At 37.0% G+C, this 27,149-nt stretch overlaps 1 protein-coding gene across 1 annotated transcript in view; it reads right to left on the reverse strand.

The window, feature by feature from the left end:
• HERC1 (HECT and RLD domain containing E3 ubiquitin protein ligase family member 1) overlaps positions 1 to 27,149 on the reverse strand; it is a 222,590-nt gene that overhangs the window by 25,875 nt on the left and 169,566 nt on the right. Inside the window, exons 54-64 of the mRNA XM_036734758.1 lie at positions 23,119 to 23,319; positions 21,458 to 21,588; positions 20,857 to 21,056; positions 20,183 to 20,282; positions 18,906 to 19,052; positions 18,479 to 18,580; positions 16,856 to 17,029; positions 4,078 to 4,371; positions 2,932 to 2,997; positions 1,793 to 1,918; positions 235 to 373 (exon numbers count right to left, since the gene is read on the reverse strand). Coding sequence (XP_036590653.1) covers positions 235 to 373; positions 1,793 to 1,918; positions 2,932 to 2,997; positions 4,078 to 4,371; positions 16,856 to 17,029; positions 18,479 to 18,580; positions 18,906 to 19,052; positions 20,183 to 20,282; positions 20,857 to 21,056; positions 21,458 to 21,588; positions 23,119 to 23,319 — 1,680 coding nt within the window. The remainder of the gene's footprint in view (positions 1 to 234; positions 374 to 1,792; positions 1,919 to 2,931; positions 2,998 to 4,077; positions 4,372 to 16,855; positions 17,030 to 18,478; positions 18,581 to 18,905; positions 19,053 to 20,182; positions 20,283 to 20,856; positions 21,057 to 21,457; positions 21,589 to 23,118; positions 23,320 to 27,149) is intronic.

A 27,149-nucleotide genomic window follows, 5' to 3' on the forward strand; every position in this document is an offset into this window, starting at 1 on the left:
AACTTCAGAAACAATACTGCTAAAATGTAGCAGTTAAAGCTGTATCCATACATCTAACCACAGGCAAGAATTTAGCATCTAATCATTTAAATTTATGTGAAACACTCTACATATATATATGTAAAAACACACATATAAATGTATGCATAGATCCTTTTGGATTTAATTCTGTCTATGAATTAGCTCCCGATAAGTTTTAATGAAATCTACATTTTCAGTTGAAAAAACTGTAACCTTGTAATGCTGAAATAACTGTCAGTACATGAAGGTCATCTGAATTTCCCTGTCCCAATCTGCCATAACTTCCTTCCCCACAAGCCAATACTGTGCCATTGGCCTGGATAACAAATGTGCAATTCTGTCCACAAATGACCTGAAATTAAAAACACACACACACACACACAAATTTATTATATACACATATACACATGCTTATGAGCCATACTTTACATTTCTGTTAATATATGCACTTTAAAATTACAACATGCTAAACAGTACTCTCTCATGCTTGATATAATGCTATCTAATACTCAATCTTAAAGTTAAAGTAGCTATTTCTCCTTGACCATTACCATCCTGCTAGCATATCAAGATGGCTATGAAACTAGTGTTACTCTTTCAGAGTTATTTAAGATCCTAGATAATTTTGGTAAGAAGAAGATTTGGTTCAGAGACTAGTACCAAGGTGCAGCTAATTAATAGAGAGTAGAAGAATATTCAGGCAAAATAGGGCCCTACAAATCATTTGAAGCACAGAAAAAAGAAAGCGAGATCAGCAATCCCAACTCAATTCAATTCAATAAACGTCATTAAGCATCCACTGCTTTTAAAGTACTACACTATCTGGGGTATAAGGATATAAAGAAGAAAAATGTCACAATTAATACCCCTAAGAAAGTTACAACCCCACCAGGAAGACACATACCAGAAAAAAATAATTGTGATACAAGGCAGAATGGAGTAAGTATAAAGGAGTATTATGAGAAAGTGGAGGAGAGAGAAGTCAATGAATGCTGGATGATGGTGGCATCTGAATGGTGAACAAAGAGGAGGATTTCAAGATGCAGAAATAGGAAGTGTATGAAGTTAGCTATTTCAGAAGACGGGGACAACCTAAACCAAAACATTTTGAGGAGGAAAGGAAGAAATGGTCAGTACAAGTTAGAATGTAAAGTACATGAATGGGGATAGTGTGAAATAAGACTGTCAAGGGAGGGGATGGAGTTAGAGGTGACTATGACGTGTTAGGCTGACTTTATTTTATGCTATGAGCAACAGGAATGACTGAAGTTTTCGAGCAGGAGAGAACGTGATCAGACCTGTACACTAGTAAGATTATTTTGGCCATGAAGGATCAATTAAAGAGCTGGGAAATTTAGGCCCCAAATTTTTTTAAAGCCCAAGATGCTCAGAGAAGTGTTAATGAATGAAAAAGGAAATCATTAATTAGGGGTGTATATAAATGCATACTAATAAACAGTACTATTTCTATAATAATATTCTATAAAATATTCATATGAATACATACTAAGAGATAGTAATGAATTACGATGACAACTCACTTGGGAAAAAAGATACTTGGAAATCTACTAGAAACCCTCTAAATTACATCTTTAAATTAACCAAAAAAGCTTTTTAATAGCATTTTTATCTGTAAAGCATACTTCATAATCACTACTTGGGATTCCTGACAATAAGACTATACATCTTTACCACAAAGTTATTGCTAGTGCAGGTATCAGAATTTTCAGCTCTTCAAAAAAATTTCTCCTCCATCACTGAACCTAATTACCTGTTGAGCCTGAGAGAATGATGGAGCAGCAGCTGGTATCATCACATTTCTACCAGCCTCAGCAAGCTGTCCATGCCTTCCTGCACCCCACAGATAAACATCACATTTGCCTCCTAGATGCCAGTCCTATAAAATCATAAAGACAATCATCTTAAAATCTCTAATAGAGAAAATGCAAATTAAAGGAACTCTGAGGGTTCCCCTTAAACTCATTAAATTACAAAAATTACTTAAGAGGGATCTGTCAGTGTGGTACTAACTGTGGAAAAACAGAAACACTAATATACTGCTGGTAGAGCTGTGAACTGATCTAAATGTTCTGGAAAAAATTTGAAATTTTGTAGGAAAACTTACTAAACTGCTCATATCTTTTGGATCAATCACCCTACTACTAAATATGTGTGTGTGTGTGTGTGTGTGTGTATGTGTGTATATATATATATATATAATATTATGTATATATCCAGCAAAGGTAATAGATTCCAAATATAACAAAATATTCGCAGCAGCCTTCTTTGGAGTAATAAAAAGCTGGAAAGAAACTAAGAGCCATTTTGGAAATGACTGAATGAAGTATGGCATATGAATGTGATCCAATATCAGAGTCCTAAGACCCAACAAATATAAGGCATTTCGGAAACTTGTAAGGACAGCAAAACCAACAGAACAATAAATATAACTACAACAAAGTAAAGGAAAACAAAACTAAAATGAGGTCAAACTCCAATTAACTGCAAAGATCAATCTTGGTCCCAAAGAAATGGGAAGAAAACATATCTCCCCTCGCTCTCCATGAAATGATGCATAAACTGGCATATGCAGTCATTTTGTCAGTGGGGTTTTGCCTAAGTTTTTATTTATATGTGGGAGGAATCAAAGTGGGGGGGAGTAATACTGGGAAATGATTTTATATTTTAAAAAAGGTGTAAGTAAAAGTCATTAATTGTGGAAAATATTTAATAATAATTATTCCACTTCCCAAATAAAAGAATGACTGGTAAAAAAAAAATTAGGCAGGAAATAAAACTGGGTGATCCACGTGAGACCAAGGATACAATATGACTAATTAAGCTATGTGACAGGAAAAACAATCATATTTAGATGTACTTCAAACACATATAAATGTAATTTTCACTAACCTCAGGTCTTGATGTTGCCCAAGACATAATCTGTTCATCCATACCATTAATCCATTTACTATTATCCTGCAAAGGCATGGAATGTATCAGGGTGAATATTGTAATCAATACTTATTATCTGCTCAAAGCTCAACTCCTCTTTCCTATATAGACAAGATTTTGTTTGTATTATAAAAACCTAAGAGAATTATCACTAACCAAATTGTTATCAGTGCTGCTATTGATCAATATTTGAATGTCTACTCTGTGAAAAGTACTGGGTTTGCTGAATCAATGTGCTCTCTCTCATACTGTATTTTTAAAATATCAAAATATGCTTTAAAAATAGAGAAGAAAAAGATAAGAGTTTATCACTGGGCTGATCTACTTTGACACATAGCAGCGCTAACTGGTCAGGCATTTGTGTTCTTTATAAAGCTTTTGAAGCCAAACAGCTTTCAGTGCGTCCAAGAGAAAATGCCAACATACTAAACTCCTGGGGCCATATTTAATGATGAGCTTTACGATCTAAGAATGACTATAGAGGTGGCCAGGATGAACAAAAATTGATTAAATTTGTTCCAATCAAATCAGCTGTTCAAAGGAGAATGGTGCAAAAAATTTTTTTCTTAAAGTACATTAATTAGGCAATAAAAAAAGTAGTCTAAGGTAAAAGAAAATGGGAAAATATCAGAAAAGGCTATTCAGTTATAATGAAAGTTTCTGAAAATTCTGATTTTAAGTAATCCCTTTCTACTAGTCTGACATTCTATCAAAGTTAATATCTGATTGTAAGGCATTTTAGATTTTCTGTGATTATAGGTCTGTTTCTATTAATAGGAGTTACCTGCTATCGAGTAACAGTAATGTATCATAGGTCCAGAAGCTAGAGAGACCTTACTGTTCACCTAGTCCAATCTCCTTATTTTACAGATGAGGAAACTGAAGGTCAGAAGGGTTTAAATGACTTCCCCAAGGTCACACAGGTACTGAGTAGCAAAGACAGGATTCAAACTTGAAAACAGTGAACAAGTTCAGCATTCCAGGCTAAGCATTCCTTACTCTGCACCGTGCTTGTTGTCTCTTACCTGGTTATAGATGCTAGGAAATATTGCAATACCTCTTTCCAACCCACATAAAAATAAAAATCACTTTAGAGTAATTTACCATCAGGAAGGCAAGTTCATCTTCTGGAACTGGCTCCAGGTCAGGAACAGAGAAGGACTCTGGAAATTGTGCTCCCTTTGCCAGAGCCTCAGCAGCTTTTATGGTGGTTGAGAAACATTCTAACCATGCCCATTCAGTTGGATTCCATGATGAAGGGTCAGGAAGACAGCTCTGGTGATGAGGTGGTACTGGCGGATTACATAAAAGCTGATCTAGATGCAGTCCAACAGCAAGTGAAGCCAGACATTGCATATAAGGACTGTGAACAAGCTGATCCCCACAAACTACATGGGGCTAGAAGAAAATGTAAGAAATAAATGTGTTCAGAAAGGTATATAACAAAGTTGACTAAGTTTCCTAAAATCTTTCTGAAGAGCTTAAAATAGCTTTTGAAAATCCATAAAATGTTCTTTTCACCTTTAGAAAAATGTGACCAAGTACACAGTGAAGAAATTTAGGCGTAAGGTGACAACTCTAAAGGTGCTCAGGGGTTGAGTTTCAAGGTATCCAATAGGGGAAAATTCCAAAAGAATGGGAAAAATGACAGCATTTTGTGTGTGTGTGTGTGTGTGTGTGTGTGTGTGTGTGTGTGTGAGAGAGAGAGAGAGAGAGAGAGAGAGAGATATTGAGGGCAACCTGAAGAGGACATTAACTGTTACTAAACCATTCTCATCTCTATAAAATATTTATGAGAATGGTTTCTGTATATATTGAAGAGTATTCTTGAAGAAAATGTAAAAAAATGAAGAAAAAAATAAATGTAAAGGGAAATAGGCAGCATTTTGCAATTTCTTATAGCAGACAAGCTGTGGAAAACTGTAAAGACTACAAGATCCTATTTGTTGATTACAAGGAAGCAGCTGATTATTAAAAAACAAAATACCACAACTCCTTAAGGGCTCTCCTAGAACAAAGTGTCTCCCATGCATATGATACTTACACAAGGTTCCCCAATAGATCCTATCACAGGGATAGTCTCTGATTATAAATATCAAATAATGTATAAAGTAGGGAGATTTATGCTCACCAAATGAATCTGTCACTGAGTGTGGTTTGTACAGTCCAAAAGGAAGAGAGTTTCCCTACAGATGCAGTTGACAGATGACTGACTGTATGTGGAGAGATCCCTATCAATGAGATCATGGTTCCACCAAAGCTTAAAAAAAAAAACCCCTAAACACCTGTACTACCCCTTACACAAGCTATCCCATTGAGTTAGTTCACCAATATATGTATCTCAGCCAGGCACTACATGTAGATGAACAATGAGATACATACAGAATTGAATTTGTTAAAGAGTGAAGATAGATTACACGTAGAAAATTGCAAAGTTCTTATCAACATGCTCCATGGCATGAAAACCTATTTTTTAAAAAACATCAGCCCTCTTTAGCACCTAAGCATTCCGAAGAAACAACATTTCAAATAACAGAAGAACCAAAGCAAATCAAGGAAAGTGAAAATAAAAGAATGCTGTAGTTCTGTAAGAACAGGGTCAGGTACACTGAAGTCAGAATGAACTGAAATTGATGATGAATTCTAAAAAATAAAAAAGGGCTTTGTTTTTTGAAGTTGTGTTGGGGAATAGAACCACTTTTCAGAGTGGTTACAGAGGACACAGAGGAAAGGACTATTCAACTCTATTTTACTTCTGTTTTCTCTGCCAAGGAGAATGATGTTTGAAAAGCGAATGTTAACAAGAAATGGAAACCTAGATAACTGAAATGAATAAAAATATCAACCAAGCAGACCCCAATAAGTTCAAATTACTAGACCCACACAATTGTCAATCCACTGTCAGATGGTCTTTGAAAGATTGTGGGGACTTCTGTGTCACATGACCAAAGAAGATAGTGGATAAGGCATTTTCTCTGATCCTCACAACCTCTTCAAAACAGAAATTATGTGGCAAAGATAAAGCCACTTCAGCTGTCTCCAAAGTCTAGAACACCAGGAACCCAAAAGAAGTTAAGTTCAACAAAATAACACCCAACAAGCACTCACACAGAAGCTCATTCCTCACATCTCTGGTGGCAAAGCTGCACTAGCCACTTGGCTGATGGACTTGCACAACAAAAGGCAACCCCACACCCTGACTTACAAGTGCCCTGCACATCCAGGCTCCAAATTGCCTAAATTAGCTGAGGCCTCAATAGCCAATGCCACAGCAGCATTCTTTACAGGGGGCATAGGAGGGAATAGGACAGGTAACAGGCTAGTCATGTAACAGAATTCAACCCCACATTCAAGACCACAGCCCTCTTTCACTCAGTGCCAGGAATTCCCAACTCTAAAGGACAGAAATCTGTTCAGAATGCAATGGCAGCCTGGCAGCACTCTGCACTGGTAGGCCAGAGAACTGAGGCACTGAGGGAACAAGACACTGTCTGGGGAAGTGGTAGCACCCCACTAAACTCGAGGAAAAGAGTCCAGCATTGAGAGGGGCCAGCTCTGTCCCCACAAAATGCACCTGGGCCAGAGGCCTAGGCTGGTAAACTGTAACTTGTCCAGAATGGGAGGAGATACTTTGAGATCCAGTTCCCAGGCAAAATACTATCAAAGGGAAGGAAGTTAGAAAGTGAGCAATAAGGGAAAATAAGCGGGTGGGGGGATGACTGAAATTTACCAAGATCTTAGGAGAAAGAAAACTCAAAAACTTTTAGTATAAGATGATAAACCAATAGGGGCAACATTTAAAAGCAGAAGGAAAAAAGGCCTCCAGACCTGTAAACAAGTTCAGGAACCTATGAATAAATAATGCAAAACAAAGCTAAATGATTCAACAACTGAGGATCCTGTGGCTTTTGAGGAGAACATGGTACTACTATACGTCATTCCTGAGTGGTTTAAAAAATGAGAATTGTGATAGTAGACTTTACAGCCTACTCAGCAGAATAGACAAATAGAAGAGAAAAATCTGAATCTGCAGAATAACAGAGAAGGTGTCTCAACATTTTAAAAAGGAACAAAAATAGACTCTGCAAATAACAGGCTGATTTACTCAATGCCAATTTCTGGCAAAATCCTGGAATGCACTGTTATAGGAAAGGTTGACAGATGGCATAACTTAATATAGTAAATGAGACTAACCTCATTTCCTCTTCGGACAGTGAATAAATCAACAAATCAGAGGGATACAGTAAGTATTAATTTGCCCAGGCTTTATCAAAGCATATAGGCTAAATGGTAATAGTTGCATGGATTCAGAAGTTGCCAAATGACCCAAAGAATGTGATTAATGGGCTCGTGTCCGCTTATGGGGAGATCTCTAGTGAACTGCTAGAGTAACCAGTTCTTGTCTCTGTACTGTTCAACATTTTTACACAATGCTTAACAAAGAGCAGAACTTAACAAATGTTTAACAATGAGTGTTGTCCAAAGGTAGAATGGAATAGTCCTAAGAGCTAGCCAGTTTCCCCTTTCTAGAGATCTTCAAGCAAAGGCTAGATAATTTCTTGGAGATATGACAGAGAGAAACCCTGTTCAAGCACAGGTCAGAAAATACAGGCTCAAAGTTTCTGTGACTGTAGGAAAGGCAAATTGATTCCAATGAGTTCTATCAAACACCACACCTACTGACTTTGCTTTCCATTTTATTCATCATCTCTCGTCACCCTCCCAAGTATTATGTACGCCTTTTCTCATGTCCCAAACACAATGGGCAAAGGAAAGAAGGCAGTAATACTCTTTGATCCTCATTCCCACTTCTAGACACCACCAACCGCTGCCTTGACTTTTCAACTTCTCACCCTTAAGGTACATTTCATCCATCTCACTCTATATAGATCTAAGTTTCTGTTACTACCAATACTTAGGAAATTCTCCCTCCTACCTCAAGGACTTCAATACTAGGCTCAAAGTTTTCCTCTTGATGACTCAACATCTACTTTCATCTACCTTCAGTCTTCTTAATTCATGCATAGGAATGGTCGAACATTTGATTTCACCATCATTCATCACCATTCAACTTCATGATCCAGAACTAAAGCTCCCCCCACCAGCAACAGAGGATTCTTCCATTTTTCCCTTTGCTTTAATCCTAAATCTACTATTTGTCCTCACCAAGATATCAAATAATTTCATCCCTCCCTATTTTCTCAGTCCATCACCCTTGATTTAGCCTTACTCTCTTCCCTTCAAAATCCCTATATGCTAGTTAAACATTAAACTACACATGATCCCTCTATCTCCCTTACCTTTAGTCCCCTTTTTCTTTGCCCTCTCATCACCAATGGCTTGCCAAAGGCTAACACTAGGTTACTCCTCCCATCAGCTTTCTCTGCTCCTACTAGCAAGCTGATGAAAACAACTGGAAGAAATCACATAACCATACCAGTTTCAGTATAAAATCATGTTATGGGGCAACTAGGTGGTGCAGTGAGTAGAGCACCAGCCCTAGAGTCAGGAGGACCCGAGTTCAAATCCAACCTCAGACACTTGACACACTAGCTGTGTGACCTTGGGCAAGTCACTTAACCCCAACTGCCCTGCCTTCCCTCTCAAAAAAAAAATCATGTAACCTCAATTGGGTCTTCATTTAAAAAAATTATTTTAGTTCCAAAATCTCTCCCTTACTCCACCAATTAGGATAACAAGACCCTTATTTAAAATATGTACAGTCATTCAAAACAAATCTCTGCATCTGTAACGTCCAAATGAAGAAAATATACTACAATTTGTACTCTGAGTCCATCAGCTCTCTGTAAGGAGAAGGATAGCATGTTTCAGAGTCTTTTTTTTATAAAATGCTTTCAAATTTAATCTACATTATTAACATTTTCTCCATCACTTAAGTCTAGACAATCAATAAAACAATAAATCAAGTCCTGATTTGTAGCATTTATGGATTTCTGAGGTGTAAGCTCTCACATTTAAAATTTAATAATCAGTTCCCATGAGCCAATATGAGCTGACTACAGCACACCACTGGTTGTGGATCCTCTGGAGACATCTCCCCATCTCAGTTACACACAGAAATGTTTATACCCTTGACCTTGCCATCACTCACAAGTACTCCATTTCCTTGTTCTGAAATTCCCTAATCTGATCCCAATCAATCATCATTCTACCTCTCCCTCTTCCTTGTAGCCCACACCCTATTCTTTGTCTTGACCCCTCAGTTCTTTGCCAGGCCATAACCTCTGCACTAGCTGCATTCTCCTGCCTTCCCTATTTTGACCTTTTGGTGAACCAGTTCATCTCTACACTCTTTTCTCTCATGTCCATTGCCCCTTTATCCTATTGCTGATCTTGCCCAGCCAAGCCCCAGTCTTGGCTTATTTTCACCTTTCAGTGAACTCCAATGGCTCCCTATTACTTCCAGAATCAAATATAAAATCCACTATTTGGCACTCAAAGCCCTTCGTAACCTAATTCCCTCCTATCTTTCCAGTTTTCTTATACTATACTTCCCCACCATACCCCACATCTTCTCTTTGATCTAATGACACTGGTCTTCTTTCTGTTTCTTTTACAAGATAGTCCATCCTACAAATATAATCTCATTTCATTCTTACAACCCTGGGAGGTTTTACATATAAGGAAGCTATGGTTAAGTGACTTGGCCAGGGTCACACAGCAAGTAAGTGGCGAGATGGGATTTGAATTTAGGTCTTCCTGTCCTCAGGTCCAGAGTTCTGTTTACTGTGTTATCTATCTGCCTCATTCAGAGGCTCCCATAAAATTACAGTGCTGTTTTCTTTTTTTTTCTTTTTTAAGTTTATTTAACTTATTCATTTAGTTTTCAGCACTGATTTTCACAAGAGTTTGAATTACAAATTTTCTCCCCATTTCTATACCCCCCCCCACTCCAAGATGGCATATATTCTGGTTGCCCCGTTCCCCAGTCAGCCTTCCCTTCTGTCACCCCACTCCCCTCCCATTCCCTTTTCCCTTTCTTTCTTGTAGGGCAAGATAAATTTCTATGCCCCATTGCCTGTGTATCTTATTTCCTAGTTGCATGCAAAAACTTTTTTTTTTTTGTTTTTGAACATCTGTTTTTAAAACTCTGAATTCCAGATTCTTTCCCCTCTTCCCTTCCTACCCACTCTCCCTAAGAAGTCAAGCAATTCAACCTAGGCCACATGTGTATCATTATGTAAAACCCTTCCACAATACTCATGTTGTGAAGACTAACTATATTTTGCTCCTTCCTAACCTATCCCCCTTTATTGAATTTTCTCCCTTGACCCTGTCCCTTTGTGAAAGTGTTCGTTTTTGATTACCTCCTCCCCCATCTGCCCTCCCTTCTATCATCCCCCCTTTTTTTATCTTCTTCCTCCTTCTTTCCTGTGGGGTAAGATACCCAATTGAGTGTGTATGGTATTCCCTCCTCAGGTCAAATCTGATGAGAGCAAGATTCACTCATTCCCCCTCACCTGCCTCCTCTTCCCTTCCTACAGGACTGCTTTTTCTTGCCACTTTTATGTGATATAATTTACCCCATTCTATCTCTCCCTTTCTCCCTCTCTGAATATATTCCTCTCTCATCCCTTAATTTGTTTTTTTTTAGATATCATCCCTTCATATTCAACTCACCCTGTGCCTTCTGTCTCTCTCTCTCTCTATATGTATATGTATACACACACACACATATATATACATACACACACACATATATATACATACACAAACATACATACATATACATATATATGTACATACACACACACACACACACACACATATGCATATTCCCCTCGGCTACCCTAATACTGAGGTCTCACGAATCATACACATCATCTTTCCATGTAGGAATGTAAACAAAACAGTTCAACTTTAGTAAGTCCCTTATGATTTCTTTTTTTTGTTCTTTTTCTTGATTACCTTTTCATGCTTCTCTTGATTCTTGTGTTTGAAGGTCAGATTTTCTATTCAGCTCTGGTCTTTTCACTGAGAAAGCTTGAAAGTCCTCTTTTTTATTGAAAGTCCATATTTTGCCTTGGAGCATGATACTCACTTTTGCTGGGTAGGTGATTCTTGGTTTTAATCCTAGCTCCATTGACCTCTGGAATATCATATTCCAAGCCCTTCGATCTCTTAATGTAGAAGCTGCTAGATCTTTGATTATTCTGATTATGTTTCCACAATACTCAAATTGTTTCTTTCTGGATGCTTGCAGTATTTTCTCCTTGATCAGGGAGCTCTGGAATTTGGTGATAATATTCCTAGGAGTTTTCTTTTGGGGATCTTTTTCAGGAGGTGATCAGTGGATTCTTTCAATTTCTATTTTACCCTCTGGCTCTAGAATATCAGGGCAGTTCTCCTTGATAATTTCTTAAAAGATGTTATCTAGATTGTTTTTTTGATCATGCCTTTCAGGTAGTCCAAGAATTTTAACATTATCTCTCCTGGATCTATTTTCCAGGTCAGTGGTTTTTCCAACAAGATATTTCACATTGTCTTCCACTTTTTCATTCCTTTGGTTCTGTTTTATAATATCTTGGTTTCTCATAAAGTCACTAGCTTCCACTTGCTCCACTCTAATTTTTAAGGTAGTATTTTCTTTAGTGGTCTTTTGGACCTCCTTTTCTCTTTGGCTAATTCTGCCTTTCAAGGCATTCTTCTCCTCATTGGCTTTTTGGACCTCTTTTGTCATTTGAGTTAGTCTATTTTTTAAGGTGTTGTTTTCTTCAGTATTTTTTTGGGTCTCCTTTAGCAAGTCATTGACTTGTTTTTCATGGTTTTCTCGCATCCTTCTCATTTCTCTTCCCAATTTTTCCTCTACTTCTCTAACTTGCTTTTCCAAATCTTTTTTGAGCTCTTCCATGGCCTCAGACCAGTTCATGTTTTTCTTGGAGGATTTTGTTGTAGGCTCTTGGACTTTGTTGACTTCTTCTGGCTGTATGTTTTAGTCTTCTTTGTCTCCAAAGAAAGATTCCAAAGTCTGAGACTGAATCTGAGTGCGTTTTCGCTGCCTGGCCATGTTCCCAGCCAACTTACTTGACCCTTGAGTTTTTCAGCGGGGTATGACTGCTTGTAAAGAGTACTGTGTTCCAAGCTTGGGGGGGATGCGCCGTTGTTTTCAGAGCTATTACAGCCAGCTCTGCCACATCAGCACTCCTCCTTCCCCAAGAACCCCCAACCTGGACTGGACTCAGATCTTCAGCAGGCTCTGCACTCCAGCTCTGATCAGCCACTTAATTCCTCCCACCAGGTGGGCCTGGGGCCAGAAGCGACTGCAGCTGTGGTTCTGTAGCTACCACCTCCACTGCCCCTGGGGCGGTGGCTGAACCAGGAGCTCCTTCCACTCCTGCAGTTTTTCCCACTAACCTTCTCTGTTGTCTTTGGTGTTTGTGGGTTGAGAAGTCTGGTAACTCCCACAGCTCACTGATTCAGGGCGCTAGGGCCCACGCTGCCTGGCTCCCGGTCTGGTTGGTCCTGCTGCCACCCATGCTGGGCTCTGCTCTGCTCCACTCCCAGCTCCGTGCACAATAGACCTTACCCAGAGACCATCCAGGCTGTCCTGGGCCAGAGCCCTGCTTCTTTCTGCTATTTTGTGGGTTCAGCAGTTCTAGAATTTGCTCAGAGCCATTTTTTATAGGTTTTAGGAGGGACTTGGCAGGGAGCTCACCCAAGTCCCTGCTTTCCAGCTGCCTTCCTTTCAGAGTCTTTTGTAACTGTGGTTAATTATTGTGTTGATCAGAATTACTAAGTCTTTCAAAGTTGATTATCTTTACAATATTGCTGTTAATGTACAAATTGTTCTAGTTCTGCTCTCTTCGCTTTGCATCAATTCACGCAAATCTTAGGATTCTCTGACACTACCCCATTCACAATTTCTTACATCACAGCAGTATTCCAATGGTATTAATTGTTCCAATGGAATTTTTCTTTAAATATTTGGTAGAATTTGCTTGTAAATCCACATGGTCCTGGAGGTCTTTGGAGGGAGGGAGGGAGAGAATCATTTATTGCCTGTAGAATTTCTTTTTCTAAGATAGGGCTATTTAATATTGTATTTCCTATTCTATTAATCTAGACAATTAGTATTTTTGTAAATATTCATTGATGTTGTCAGTTTTAGTTCACATATAGCTGGGGAAAGTAGCACCTTATAATTGCTTTTATTTTTTCATTGGTTGTGAATTTAACTTTTTCATTTCTGGTAATGGTTGTTTTTCTTTTTTAAAATCAAATTAGCTAATACATGACATTATCTCTTTTGTTTTTTCCTTTAAGGAAACAGCTTCTAGTTTTATTAATCCAATGGTTGTTTTGTTTTTGAAACTTTCGATTTTATTAATTTCTTCTTTGATTTTTCAGGATTTCTATTTTGGTGTCTAAATTGGGAGAAGGAGGTTACTTTGTTGTTTTTCTGGTTTTTTTTTTAGTTACATGCCCAATTTACTGACCTACTCTTTCTCTCTCCTACTGATGAAAGAGTTGAAAGATATAAACTTTCCCATAAGTATTACTTTGGAGGCATCTCACAACCTTTGTATGCTCTCACTGTTGTAATTACCTTTAATGAAATAATTGTGTCTATGATTTGTTCTTTGACTATTATAATTTGTTCCACACATTCTTCAGGATTAAGTTAGTGTTTAAATAATTTTTAATCTTTTCTTCAAAGGTGCTTTACTGGATGTAATTTTAATTGCATTTAAGGTGCTTTAATATTTCTGCTTTTCTAAAAGGTTTTTATGCCCTACACCATCATGCAGGTGCCATGCACAAATGAGAATTAGTTACAGTATTCTCTATACCCATTCAATATTCTCTAGAGTTCTATCAGATCTAACTTTTCTAAAATTCTAATCAGGTTTGTAACTTCTTTCATGTTTATTTTTTGGATCTCTTTAGTTAGGTATGAGAGGTGAAATTATCCCCTCACCCCACTATTATAGTTCTACTGCCTATTTCTTCCTATTTCTTCCTGTAACTGATTCTACTTTTCTTTTATAAATTTAGACACCATGCTATTTAGTGCACATATTTTAGCATGGATTTAGTATTGATAATAATTCACTGCCTTTTAGCAAAATGTGATTTCCCTGCTCCCCTCTTTTACTTCAGTCTATTTTTGATTTTAATTTGAGAACATGATTGTACTCCCACCACTTTAACATCACCTGAAGTGTAACATATTTTTCTTTCTAGCTCTTTATTTAATTCTGTATCTTTCTGTTTCAAGTATGTTCAGTTTTTTTTCTCCAACAATATATTCTGATTGCCAATTTACTTTATGAGTGAATTTATCCCAGTCACTTTCACATTTCTGACCACTAACTGCGTATTTCCTTCTGTCCTATTCTCTTAAACCACCCTCTTTTTATCCCTGCTCCCTCTTTAAAAGTTTGTTTTGCTTCTGGCTGATGCCTCTTTTAATCTATTTGTTGTTCTTCAGACACAGAAACCAGGAGGCTATACATACTCCTAGTCCACTTTTCGTCATGCTAGGATGCTGCCAGCTTGGTTGTCTGTACTGGTGATGTCCTGCTCTTCCATGGGGGAAATCCATGGGCTTTTAACTTTTATGCAGTTGTGGGATGGAAGAAATCACTTACTATATTTTCACATTAGATTTCTTGATCACCATTAGTTATAGTACAAATTTTGGGTTTTTGCTTGAGTGGGTTTAAGGGAGCTGGACAGTCTGCCTGTATTCGGGTAGTCATCTTGGCCAGAAGTCCAAGATACAATTTCATCCTGTGTCTTCTGTGATAGATCTTTCTTGGTTCACTTGCAACCTTTTCTGGTCACTCCTTCTCAGTCTCCTTTGCTGGATTCTCATCTACACATATGCATTCCTCAAGACTCTGTCTTCTTCTCTTCTTGTCTTCTCCTTTGGTGATATCAATCAGATCCTATGAGTATAGTAATTATTCTCCCCAGTTATCTGTATTTATTTTTTATCTCCTTCATATTTTACTTATCTTGGTATGTGTTATATTTGCCCAATAGAAAATGAGCTCCATAAAGACAGGGTCCATTTTACTATGTTTAAACCTGAATGTAATAGGTACTTCACGAACCTTACTGAAGCGAATTTTGAGACAAAATTCAATTCAACAAAAATGTATAAAGTACCTCCTTTATAAAAGATTCTAGGGAATAAAGACAGAACACTGTCAAAGAAGCACTCCTGACATGAGTGACTCCATTCTAAATCTGTAACAAAAATGTACACTCTAAGACCCTAAATATGTAAATACTCATACTGTTTAGATGTACAGTTCAGGACAGTCAGATTTGTTTATTATTTATCACCCTGAAGTAATCCAATATATTCAATTTACTCTATATTGGTACAATATTAGTTAGTGACTACATCAGAAAAAAACTAATTGGTCAAGTTCCCTTTAAAAGGCTTTCCTTCTTAATGGGAGGAAAGACGGAGGGAAGGTAAATTTGCTGACTGAAAAAATAAATTTTATAAAAATAAAAAAGAACACTGGACCTAACTGCCACTTATAACCACAATATAATAGCCTTATGAGACAAAGAAGACCAAGACTAAGCCCAAGCAAAGTCAAACGAGTCCACATTGGTAATGACCTAAGATTTGAGAAGAAACTACACTGAGCCTCTGACTTCCTAGATCATAAAGGTGACTAACTATACTTTACCAGATATCAGACCAGGCAGGGCTTGGCCCTCAGAAAACAATGACCACAACCACTAGTTCCAAGTCTTGGACCTCTGATCCACCATCATCACTTCCACCACCTTAGGAGTGATCAGCTGATTTTGATACTCTGAATAGGATGTTGGGGTGGGGATTCATTCCCTGTAGTATTTCTCAGGGATCGAAAGTGATTCATATTTATTCTGTGGTTATCAGAGTAGGAACTTCTTCCTTTGCTATCAAACTGGATGATTAGGTAACTAGGTGACCCAAGAGTGCATATATTGATTGAAGTAAATAATAGCAATTTGATTAACATGGGATATTCTGCCTTTCCTTTGACGGTAGATTCTCAGTTTTTGCCAGTTTTTCACATAATTCTTTAGGAACTTATACTAAAAAAAGTCAATAAAAAAAGCTAAACAAACATAATTAGATAGTATATGATCTAATGCAAAAAAAGATATTTACACAAATAATTGTGATATAAGCAAGGGAGAATGAGAAAAATACAAAGCAGAACTCTAGGTAAAAAAAAAAAACCCAACAAATATGAGGGATGTAAGGTGGGGAAAAGCACTTTCACCTTTGCTTTCAAGTGGGAAGAAATACAGGAGAGAGATGATTGGGGAAGGCTTCATATAGAAGCTGGCACTGGAATTGGGCCATAAAGAAAGGGACAAAAGATATAAAGATATGTTAGGAGTCTCATGTCCTAGAAATGATATATGCACAGAAAATGGAGAATGCTCTATAAATAAGACCATGAACTAGACAAAAGAACAGTATGGTTAAATGCTTGTACTGAATTACAAATAAGTGAGATGTGCAAGATACACCTGGGAAGATGAATTGTAGGCAGACTGTGAAGGGCTTTGATGACAGGACCAGAACTAGACAGATAAGAGACAGACACACAGATGCACAAGCAATAGAGAGTTTCTGCAGATTTTGAATAGAGATAGAACATAATCAAAGCAGTGCATCAGCAAGAATATTGGTAGGGGAGAGATGTGGAGGACGGACTAGATAGAGGAGGGTCTGGAGATAGTAATGCCTGGTATAACGAGGCTATTAAAATAGTCTTAGAAAGAATAAGAGCTTAAACTATAGTAGTTGCTGTAAGAGTGTAGGAGGGAAAAACATTATATTGAGAACATTATAGGCATGTCTGGGGTTTCAGCTATGAACTTAGGTTTAGCTTCTTACCTTTTCATATGCATATTGTTCCTGAAGCATTATGGGTAATCGTTCCAAGAATGCTCTCATGCAGGGAGCCATGTTTAATCCCAAAACACCTTGTTGCTTCAAGGCAGTCCTACATGTTGCTAGAACATGATTGGCAGCTACCCATTCTGATGTGCAACTTACGACCAAAACATCCTGGTTAAAATACAATATGCACAATTAATACAGAGAAGAAAAATTAAAGGTCTACTTCACTACTATCATTTCAGAAACTTCTTTCAATGACTGAATGAAATATAAATAAAATGCCATCTCAAACATATATATTTGTTTATTGTACATTCTGTTCTGCAATTTTACCTGCTATGAAATCTTATGTTATGCTAAATATTTAGAGATTAAAAAACTAAGGAAATAATAAGCCTTAGTTAGTTACATCAACTACATTTTTCTTCTTTGTTGTTGTTTATTTGTTCAGTTGTGTCTGACTCTTTGTGACCCCATAAATCACAGCACACTGGAGGCTCTTCTATCCTCCACTATCTCCCAAAGTCTGCCCAAGCTCATGGCTGCTGCTTCCATGACACCACCCATCTCATTCTCTGCTATCCCTTTCCCACTTTGCCTTCAATCTTTCCAAATCTTATCCAATGAGTCCTGTCTTCTCATTATGTGGCCAAAGTATTTAAGCTTCCACTTCGGCATATGTCCTTCCAATGAGTAGTCTGAATGAATTGCTTTAAGGATTGCACCACAAATGCAAAGCATTGATTCTGTAGCACTCAGCTTTCCTTATGGTCCAATTCTCATAGCCATGTATTACTACTAGAAAAACCATAGCTGTGACTATACGGACCTATGTTGGAATGGTGATGTCTCTGCTTTTTAGTGTGCTGGACAGATTTGCCATAGCTTTCCTTCCAAGGAGCAGGTGGCTTTTAGAATGAATTTATAATGAATTCAATCTTTTGAAAAAGATCTACATGCCTATTGATTAGGGCTCATTAAACACAAAATCCAGCATCTTTAAAATTCTCTTATGTCCACCAGAACCCAGGAAGAAGGTGTATTTTCTTCTACTTTTAGAAGCAGACAGAATTAAAAGTAAATACAGCTCCAACTTCTGCCCTCCACTTTTCTCTAACCACTTGTTACATCTAGTGGAGTGGTTGTATGGTGCATAATTCTTACTTGAACATACTTTCTCAAAACAAATACTTAAATCTAGCTTCAAAACAATAATATATGTAGTAACTCCGTATCACAGACTTATTTTAAAATAGAAGCTAATAACTCTACTGACATTAAATTTGCAAACTAAAATATAGTCATCATAGGTAAATTTTAGGATAAATAATCTGACCTAGTTTGGTACAATCTTAAAATATTTATTAGCAGTCAATAAGCAAATCTTTCTTGATTTACATTAAAATAAAATAACTTGACAATAAAATGGAGGCAATACAATAGACCAGGAAGAAGTGAGATTCAAAAGACTTCATTTCTGGTCTTGTCTCTACTGCTATCTAGCTGTGTGACTTTAAGCAAATCATGTGATCTCTTTAGGTTTGCCTCAGATATAAACTCGAGCTATGAGATTCCTTCATCTCTACAGTCTTTGATTCTCTATAATGGTAAGGTTACCTTTGATCTGTTAGAACAAGCAGCTACCCCAACATCAGGAATCCACACTGTAGTCTGAATCGCTCCAGATCCTATCACAACAGTTTGCAATATTGAACCATCCTACAATGAAATAAATTTATATTTTAATTCTTACTGACAATTCAAAATGCCTGTTTCTAGTTTCAAAACTACATTCTAAATAACTAACCCTTGAAACATATATGCATCTTTGTCCACTGGATGCCACTCGTATCACCCAAGTTAGTCTTCAAATTATTTCTGATCTACTGTAATAATCAAGGACAGAAGATTCTAAAAAGAAATTATATCTTCAAAATAAGATATAGCAAATAAAATACTTTTGGTATTGCCTGGGCTCATTTAAATATGATTATTTAAGCAAATACAAAAAAAATCAATTTTTTAATAAAGTTTATGCCCTTACCCTTAAGGACCAAATGTTCATAAGTCCACCAAGTCCGCCAGACACCAATGCTAAACCATCAGAACTGAAGGCAACTGTACGAACAGGAGTGATGTGCCCTTTCAACTGATAAACACACTTGGCACCTGCAGATTTTCTGTAGTTATCCTGTAATTCATTTTCACAGTTATAGACCTTGAAATAAAAACACTATTCACAAATCTTAAGCTCAGTATATCTTCCTATAATATCTTCCTATTTGTATACTAATACAGAACTGAAAAAAGAGACAAGCAGGACTTCTTTTTTAGTGTAATTGCATAAACTATTAAAGTATAATTTCCCCATAACTAAGACTTAAAACACAAATTACTTAAATAAGTTTTCAGAATTGTTCTATTTTAGTATTTTTAAAACATAGGCCTACGTCCAGAGAGTACTGGACTAAGTCAGGAGATGCAGGTAGTGGCCCTGAATGCCACTATTTGAAACTGGGTAGTATATCTCTGGCTTCAACTTTCTTGAAGAAATGAATATAATGGACTAAACATGGACTAAATGAAGGCTTGTGGTTTTTTCAGAGCCAATATTTTATAATCTTATGATTCAATTTCAATACAATTTGGTATGTTAAATTAACAAGACTAGATACTGGTAAAACTGTGAAGCAGGCCAAATTTGTCTTTAGTTACTTCCCACTTTTTTGGGTAGTTTTCACTCCTTCTGAGTTGTTGGTCTTCCCCATCAGGCTCTTCCTTCTCTGTGTTTAGGGAGGAAAGTCTGTGCTGAATTCATTCATATGCAAGTATTAGAGATTCAATTTATTGTGCATTCCAGAAAGATCTGTATCTTGCATCAAGGGACAGGTTCAATGTAAAGAACTAAATCTCTAATAGTAGAACTTCAGACATCAGTTGGGGGAGGGGAGGTGCCACTTTCCTGGCACCCTTCAAATAATACCATAAAATTCTCTAATTCCATCCTACAAAAGGCCAACTTTGTCAGTACAAGCAGAACCAATAATCACCAACAAATATTTACTTAAAAATCACTGAGTACAGCATGGTATATTACTCCATTAAAACACACACACACACACACACACACACACAATGCAGAATGCCTTTATAATGAAATAAATCAACTTTAAAGCAAATAAAATTCAATTATAGTTCACAAAGGTCAAACTTCTAACGATCATTTAAAATCCTCTAAATTATTTATTTTTGGCATACGCCTAATAGGTCCAAATAGCCTAAACCCTTTTCAACAAGTCCTATAGCACACTGAATATTTACCTGGCTGTTTGATTCTTGTTCCCACCATTCTTCAGACTGTAATATATTCAATGCATCTTGGGAAACACGCCACACACACACTAAACCATTCTGACAACCACTAAAAGAAAAGATAGATCAGACAAAAACAGAATATATCAATGTATGAGTATATATTTCAACAAGTATATTATTTATAACACCAACAAAAACAGTATTCAATATTTTCACATAGTATATGTTATTCCTATATAACACACGTGTGTGTGTTGATGTGTGTACTGGGGGTGGGGGGGAGTCAAGTACTGGGGGACTCTGGTCCTGTGATTTCATGGGTATAAGGAAAACTCCTAGTAAGGAAACTTCCTCTTATCAATGCAGAATGGTAGCTATTCTACCATTATGTTGGAGAATTACCTGGAACACTAAGAAGTTAAGGCGCTCATTCAGGGTCCCCAAATGCATTAGAGATATTACTTGAATCAAGATCTAGTTCCAAGGATGATTCTAGATCCACTATTATATCATGCTACCTATGTAATATGTGTCCCACAATTTTAGTCAGTATTTCTTCATGTCTCTACACTGCACCTATTCACCTCATTGTTTCCACACTACAGGCAGACATTTCATTGAGTGAATTCAAAAAATTCAAAATTAAACACTGGCTACAAGATAAGAGAACGGTAACATACGTAGCAATCAATAATTGCAACTTGGGTCCTTTCCCGGGAAGGCTGCACCAGGCAATGCCATTCACAATAGATGAATGTGAAAGTGAGTGTAAACATCTCCAACAACCTGCCACAGGACCCCAGAGCTTCACATTTTCTTCTTTGGCACATGTCATAAGAATTTGACCCGTTGGATCCCACTTCATAGCAACAAGAGTATCCTTAAAAACAGAAAGGAAGAAAAGAAAGTTTAAGAAGACATCTCTTCATAGGACTTTTTAAACAAAAGGGAAGCATATAAGTAAACTGATTTATATTTACAAGTTTCTGCATTCAAAACAGAAAGAGCACATAATCAGTAGACTTTGTCTTTAAATGCATATAACCTATATTTTTGCTACTTAATTACTTTGAAATCGAACCTTGCACAAGTGTTGTTACCTGTGTTCATAGATTCTACCAAATCATTAAATTTCAATTAGGGGCTGAAGATCTTGAAGAGCTGTAAACTGTTTTAAAACATCTGTCTACCCAAACAAAATGCACACACAAAAATTTTAAGAAATCATCATTTTAATCAGTGCAAATAAGAAGAGCTGATGATCTAAAAAAAGGGCTATACCTTGTGTGCATCAACCAGAATAATTCCTCCTTTTTCAAGTGGTTCCTTCATTCCTAACAACAATTTACCATCAAAATATCCCACTGCAAAAGGTCTATCTTCACTGAACCAGGCAATGCAGGTAACAGATACTAGAGAAAAAAACAAATAAACTAGATTAGTTGGTCACAATTTAATAGAAACTGATAATGAAGACAATGATTCAAATCAATGAAGTGAATGATGTAAGAAATCTCTCCAAATTCTCTTGAATGCATTTAGACCAAATCAGAGATAAGAACTGTGCTACTCCCACATTCAACCCTGGTACTTTTTAAGTACTATTCACAAATGATAAGAATAACCTCATTTGGGGTTTTCATTCTATTTTGGGATATTTACTAGAAAACAGTGACAATCCAAACAAGTAGCATCTCTGCTTTTACCCCACTCTACCACGCTCCTTCATCCCTATTATATCCCAAAAGGTTCTGGACCAAATATCAATGGTGTCAATGCTGTCCACAAATACACATGTTCCTAAATACTGTCATTCTAATTTTTATTTAACTGCAAAAAACATTGTTTAATATTGACAAGCAAACCTACTTCTGTAAGCCAAATATCTCAAATATATATATATGCATTACCATGTGTAAAGCTGCTGTTGTTATTGATTAAATCCTAACTTTTCAAAATTGCTACTGAATAGATAGCTTTGATTCATTATATATTTTCTCATTCAACCAAATGAATATATTACTATCATGTAGGGGAACCCAAACATTTGTTACATTAAAAAGAGATCCTCATATTTGATAAGGCTGGCAAGAAGTGAACTAAGTCATAAAACAAAACACGTATATATTTTTACATCACATTATATGTTATCTGTTCTCTGTTTGTCCGAAATACCCTACTAGATGTGTTTGGCTATCAAATGTCTATTAGTTGATCTTAAAATGAAAGCTATTAGATGTGTTTGGTCATCAAATGTCTATTAGTTAGACACTTAGTTTCATCTTAAAATGAAAGCTATTTGAGAGCAGACAGTTGTAAATAAACCTCTACTACCCTTTTCTAAGTGACCAATTGGTGGTAATGGTATTTTCACAAATAAAATAGTGTAAAAGGCTAGCTTTCCACTGCCCTTTTCAAGCACTAGAATGGGAGTCAGGATGCTTGGATCCAAGACTGACTATACTATGTGACTATGGACAATTCATATTCTCCCTAAGTCTCAGCTTCCTAATCTTCAAAACAGGAACTAAAAAAAATGATACTACCACCTCAAAAGGCTGTTGGGAAAAAAGTACTTAGTAAAGCATAAAGCACTATACAAATGTGATGTATTATTTGTTTGCAAATGCTGAATTCTAAAGGGAAAGCAGGTAATACTCTTGACTCTATACCTCTGGCTACTTTTCTGGAAGGCTCAAATTCAAACAGGTGAGTCTTGGAGCCTGTTTCAACTCCTAGGTTATTCGCACAAAATATTAGTAACATCTATGTTAGATTACTATTCTCCCTCCTTTTTTGGGTAAAAATCACTTTTCAAGTAGTAACCAATTCAAAAGAAGCACTAACTTGACCGAGAGAAAAAGCCATTTTGAAGGTGGATTTAACAATGTTAAATTTATGACTTAACTACCAAAATCCCAAAGTTAGAAATCATCTCTTACCATCCTTTCGATAACAATGTTCCAACTCCTTTCGATGCATGGTTGACACGTCTACAACTTCAATTAGCCCAAGAGATCCATCCATACGTCCCACTAACAATAACTCTGGAGAATCTGATGACCATGTTGCAGCTGGACATTCTTCTGGCCAAGCCAGAGCAGATACCCAATGTGGCTGAGTATCTACTAATGCTTTTCCTCCTAAGAGAAAGAAATATCAACTAGTACTATACTAGTTCTTATAAAGTTAGTTGCCAAATCATTTCACAGCCCACTAAAGTGTGAAAGCAATCAGATCTTAAAATTACTTTTGCCATGATCCCTTTCACATAACATTTTTCAGGGAACTAGGTGGCACAGTAGATAGAATTCTGGACTTAGCCTACATCGTAGTGTTGTGAGGACCAAAGGAGATCAGATATAGAGAGTGCTCTGCAAACCTTAAAGAGCTATATAAATGCTACTTATTGTTATTACCACTACTACTACTATTATTATGTGAAAAGGAGTTCATCATCTTTAAACTGAGAATTCTTTTTGCTGATTAGAAATGATAGCAAAATAATATTTAATAATGGAGGTAGCAACTCATCAAGTTGTACTATTACTATTATTACTATAAGGGCTTTCCAGGGCACAGCATATTCAAAGCACCACGTTGGTAGGTAAGAAAAGCTGAGCCAGAGAGACTGCAGGTATCCTGACAGATCATCAGTGAGAACTGATAGGCAGACAGCAAAGGAAAAAAGAGAGTATAAAAGAAGACAAAAGCTACATAGTTTTGGACTTTTAATTGGAACGACAAATCTTCCTCAGCTACTTCAACATATTACCCTATTACAGAACTGTACAATGTATATTCACAATGTAATCAAGAAAAACTTACGGAAAATCATAAATGCTGGAGAGGATGTGGAAAAATTGGAACAATAATGCCTTGTTGGTGGAGTTGTGAACTGATCCAACCATTCTGGAGAGCAATTTGGAACTCTGTGCAAAGGGCTATAAAAATGTGAATACCCTTTGACCCAGCAATACCACTTCTAGGGCTGTACCCCAAAGAGATCACACAGGAGGGAAAAGGAGCCGTATGTTCAAAAATATTTATAGCAGTCCTTTTTGTGGTGGCAAAGAATTGGAAATCAAAGTGATGCCCATCAATTGGGGAATGGCTGAACAAGCTGTGGTATATGAAGGTGATGGAATACTATTGTGCTATAAGAAATGAGGAGCACACAGACTTCTTAATAACCTAGAAAGACTTATATGACCTGAGGCTAAGTAAGGGGAGCAGAACCAGGAGAATATTATACACGATTACGGACACACGGTATCTCCAATGACTAACTTTGATAGACTTGGCTCTTCAAAGCAATGCAAAGTTCTAAGACAACTCCAAAAAACTCATGATGGAAAAAGCGATTCACGTCCAGAGAAAGAATTACAGAGTCTGAACACAGATTGAAGCAAACCATTTACTCTCTTTTTTTTTTGCTTTTCTTTCTGTTTTGTTTCTTCTTTCTCCTGGTTCATTCCATTGGTTGTAGTTCTTCTTTGCAACCTGACTATTGTGAAAATGTTTAGTGTGAAGGTATATGTAGAGCCTATACCGGATTGCGATTGCATGATGTCTTGGGTGGGGAGTGGGGAGGTGAGGGAGGGGGAGAAAATTTGAAACTCAAAAACTTGAGGAACTGAATGTTGTAAACTAAAACTAAATAAATAAAAAAGAAAAACAAATAATATTCAATATATTTTGTTAAATAATATGTTCTCTTGTTGTTCAGTCATTTTTCAGTCATGTCTGTCTCTTTGTGCTTTTGGGGGGGGGGGTGGGAAAGCATTTGGGCTTTTTTTTTTTGGCAAAGATACTAGAAAGGTTTGTCATTTCCTTCTCCAGCTCATTTGACAGATGAGGAACTGAGCCAAACAGGGCTAAGTGACTTGCCCAGGGTCACACAACCAGTAAATGTTCAAGGCCGCATTTGAATTCTGGTCCTCCTGACTACAAAGCCAGCACTCCATCCACTGTGCCACCTAGCTGCCCCAATATATTCTGTATACTACTTTAAAATATTAGATTATTTTTAATAAAGTAAAATGTGTTCTATTATTGGGCTAAATTGAAAAAGTTAAACCATAGTAGAAAAAAGGTAAAGTCTTTTGTTTGGGTTCAAAGAGACATCTCGAGTACAAGATGGGGGGGAGTGAGAAGACACAGCTAGACAGCACAGTTTGAAAAAGGAGTGGGAGTTTAGGGGACTGCAAGCTCAATATGGATCAAAGGTATAATAAGGCACACAAAGAAAACTAATGTGATGTTGAGCTGCATTAAAAAGGCATTTCATCCAGGAAGGTGACAGTCTTGTATGACATACTAGGTCAGACCACATAAATGTTCAGTTCTGAGTGTAATATTTTAGGGGGGACATTAATAAGCTGGAGAGCGTCCAGAAAAGAGTAACCAAGATGGTTAAAGACCTTAAATGTATGTCACACAAAGACTGCTTGAAGGAATTAGGTCTATTCAACTTAGAGAAGACATCAGAGAACGGGGCCTGAAAGCTGTCCTCAAGTACGGGAAGGGCAGGCTATCAATTGGGAAAAGGATTATCTTGGTTCTTTTCAGCCCTAGAGAGCAAACTGGAAGCAATGAAAGATCAATTTAGGTTTGATGCATAAAGGAAATTTTCCTAAAGATTATGATGATCCAAAAGCAGAGGAGAAATAACGAGTCCCCAAGACTCACTCAACTTCCTTAAATATTGTAGACATGACTCCTATTTAGTTATGAGCTGGGTTAGACGGTCACCGGGTTCCCTTCCAATTTTGACATTCTATGATTCCATATAGAATACTAACAAGCTGAAAAAGATACTTTCAGAAAGAGAAGCTGTAGTATATCTGTAAATATGCATACAAATGCACACACATCTGTATGTGTATCTATATGAGGCACTTTCTTTCCTAATTGTTAAGAGTAAATATATTTCAACATTTAATAAATCTCTGATTTAGTTGGCATACGCACTTCCTCTACTAACAGTGATCATAACCCCTCCTATGCCTTAGGAGGAATAAATAATTTCATGAGTTGTTGTGACAAAATAGTTTATCACCTGGTCACCAGCCTTCTAAAGGGGAATAAACTGTTGCAAACTTAGGCTGGTTTGGGGATAATAGTCTATGACTGAGTCTCTACCTAAAGACTTCTGAGGTTGGTAGAAACTTCTAGAGCTATGTATGCACCATGCTGGCATAATTTTCTACATCTGAAGTTCACTATGCCAACAATGAGGCATCAAAGGAGGACTTTGGTGGACATAATAAACGTAACATGAAATACTGAATTTTCTACACTAAAAATAAGACAACTTCAATGCAAACCAACAGATTGTTAAGTGCCAAAGATGTCCAACACATGGTGCTATATTCTGGTTATATGAAGAAAAAAATAAAATAATCCCTGCCTTTACATTCTACTGAGGGGGAGGGGAATGGTGGGATAAAACTCATACACAGATAAGCACAATGTAAAGTAATCTGAGAAGGGAGACCACACTACCAACTTGGAGGAATCAAGAAAGTCTTTACAGACAAAGGGTCACCTGCCACAAACATGCAGAACTGACCTTATTACCTATGCTGAGGTAGTGTTCAATTTAGCAAATATTTATAAGATGCCTATTATGTATGTGGCAACTGCAAATTCTCTTTACTCTCTCCTAACCTCAACCTCGACTAGAAAACAAACAGAATTCTCAGCTTGATGGGGACTAGTGGATTAGTTAGAACTAACAGACTGGCAACTCTGTGAAATAGTTTATTTTATTTGTGGGTACCTGAATGTACCCATGCTATCCAGGAGCTTTTACCTTAAGGTCTAAATTTTTTGTTTGTTTTTAAAGGTATCAATGTTTGGACTAAAAAACAAAGAGAAATGAAAGGTATACATCAAGAGTGGGGAACCTGCAGCCTCGAGGTCACATGTGGCCTTCTAGGTCCTTGGGTGCAGCCTTTTGACTTGAGTC

Source organism: Trichosurus vulpecula, chromosome 8 (assembly GCF_011100635.1).
Source record: "Trichosurus vulpecula isolate mTriVul1 chromosome 8, mTriVul1.pri, whole genome shotgun sequence".
Lineage (NCBI taxonomy): Eukaryota > Metazoa > Chordata > Mammalia > Diprotodontia > Phalangeridae > Trichosurus > Trichosurus vulpecula.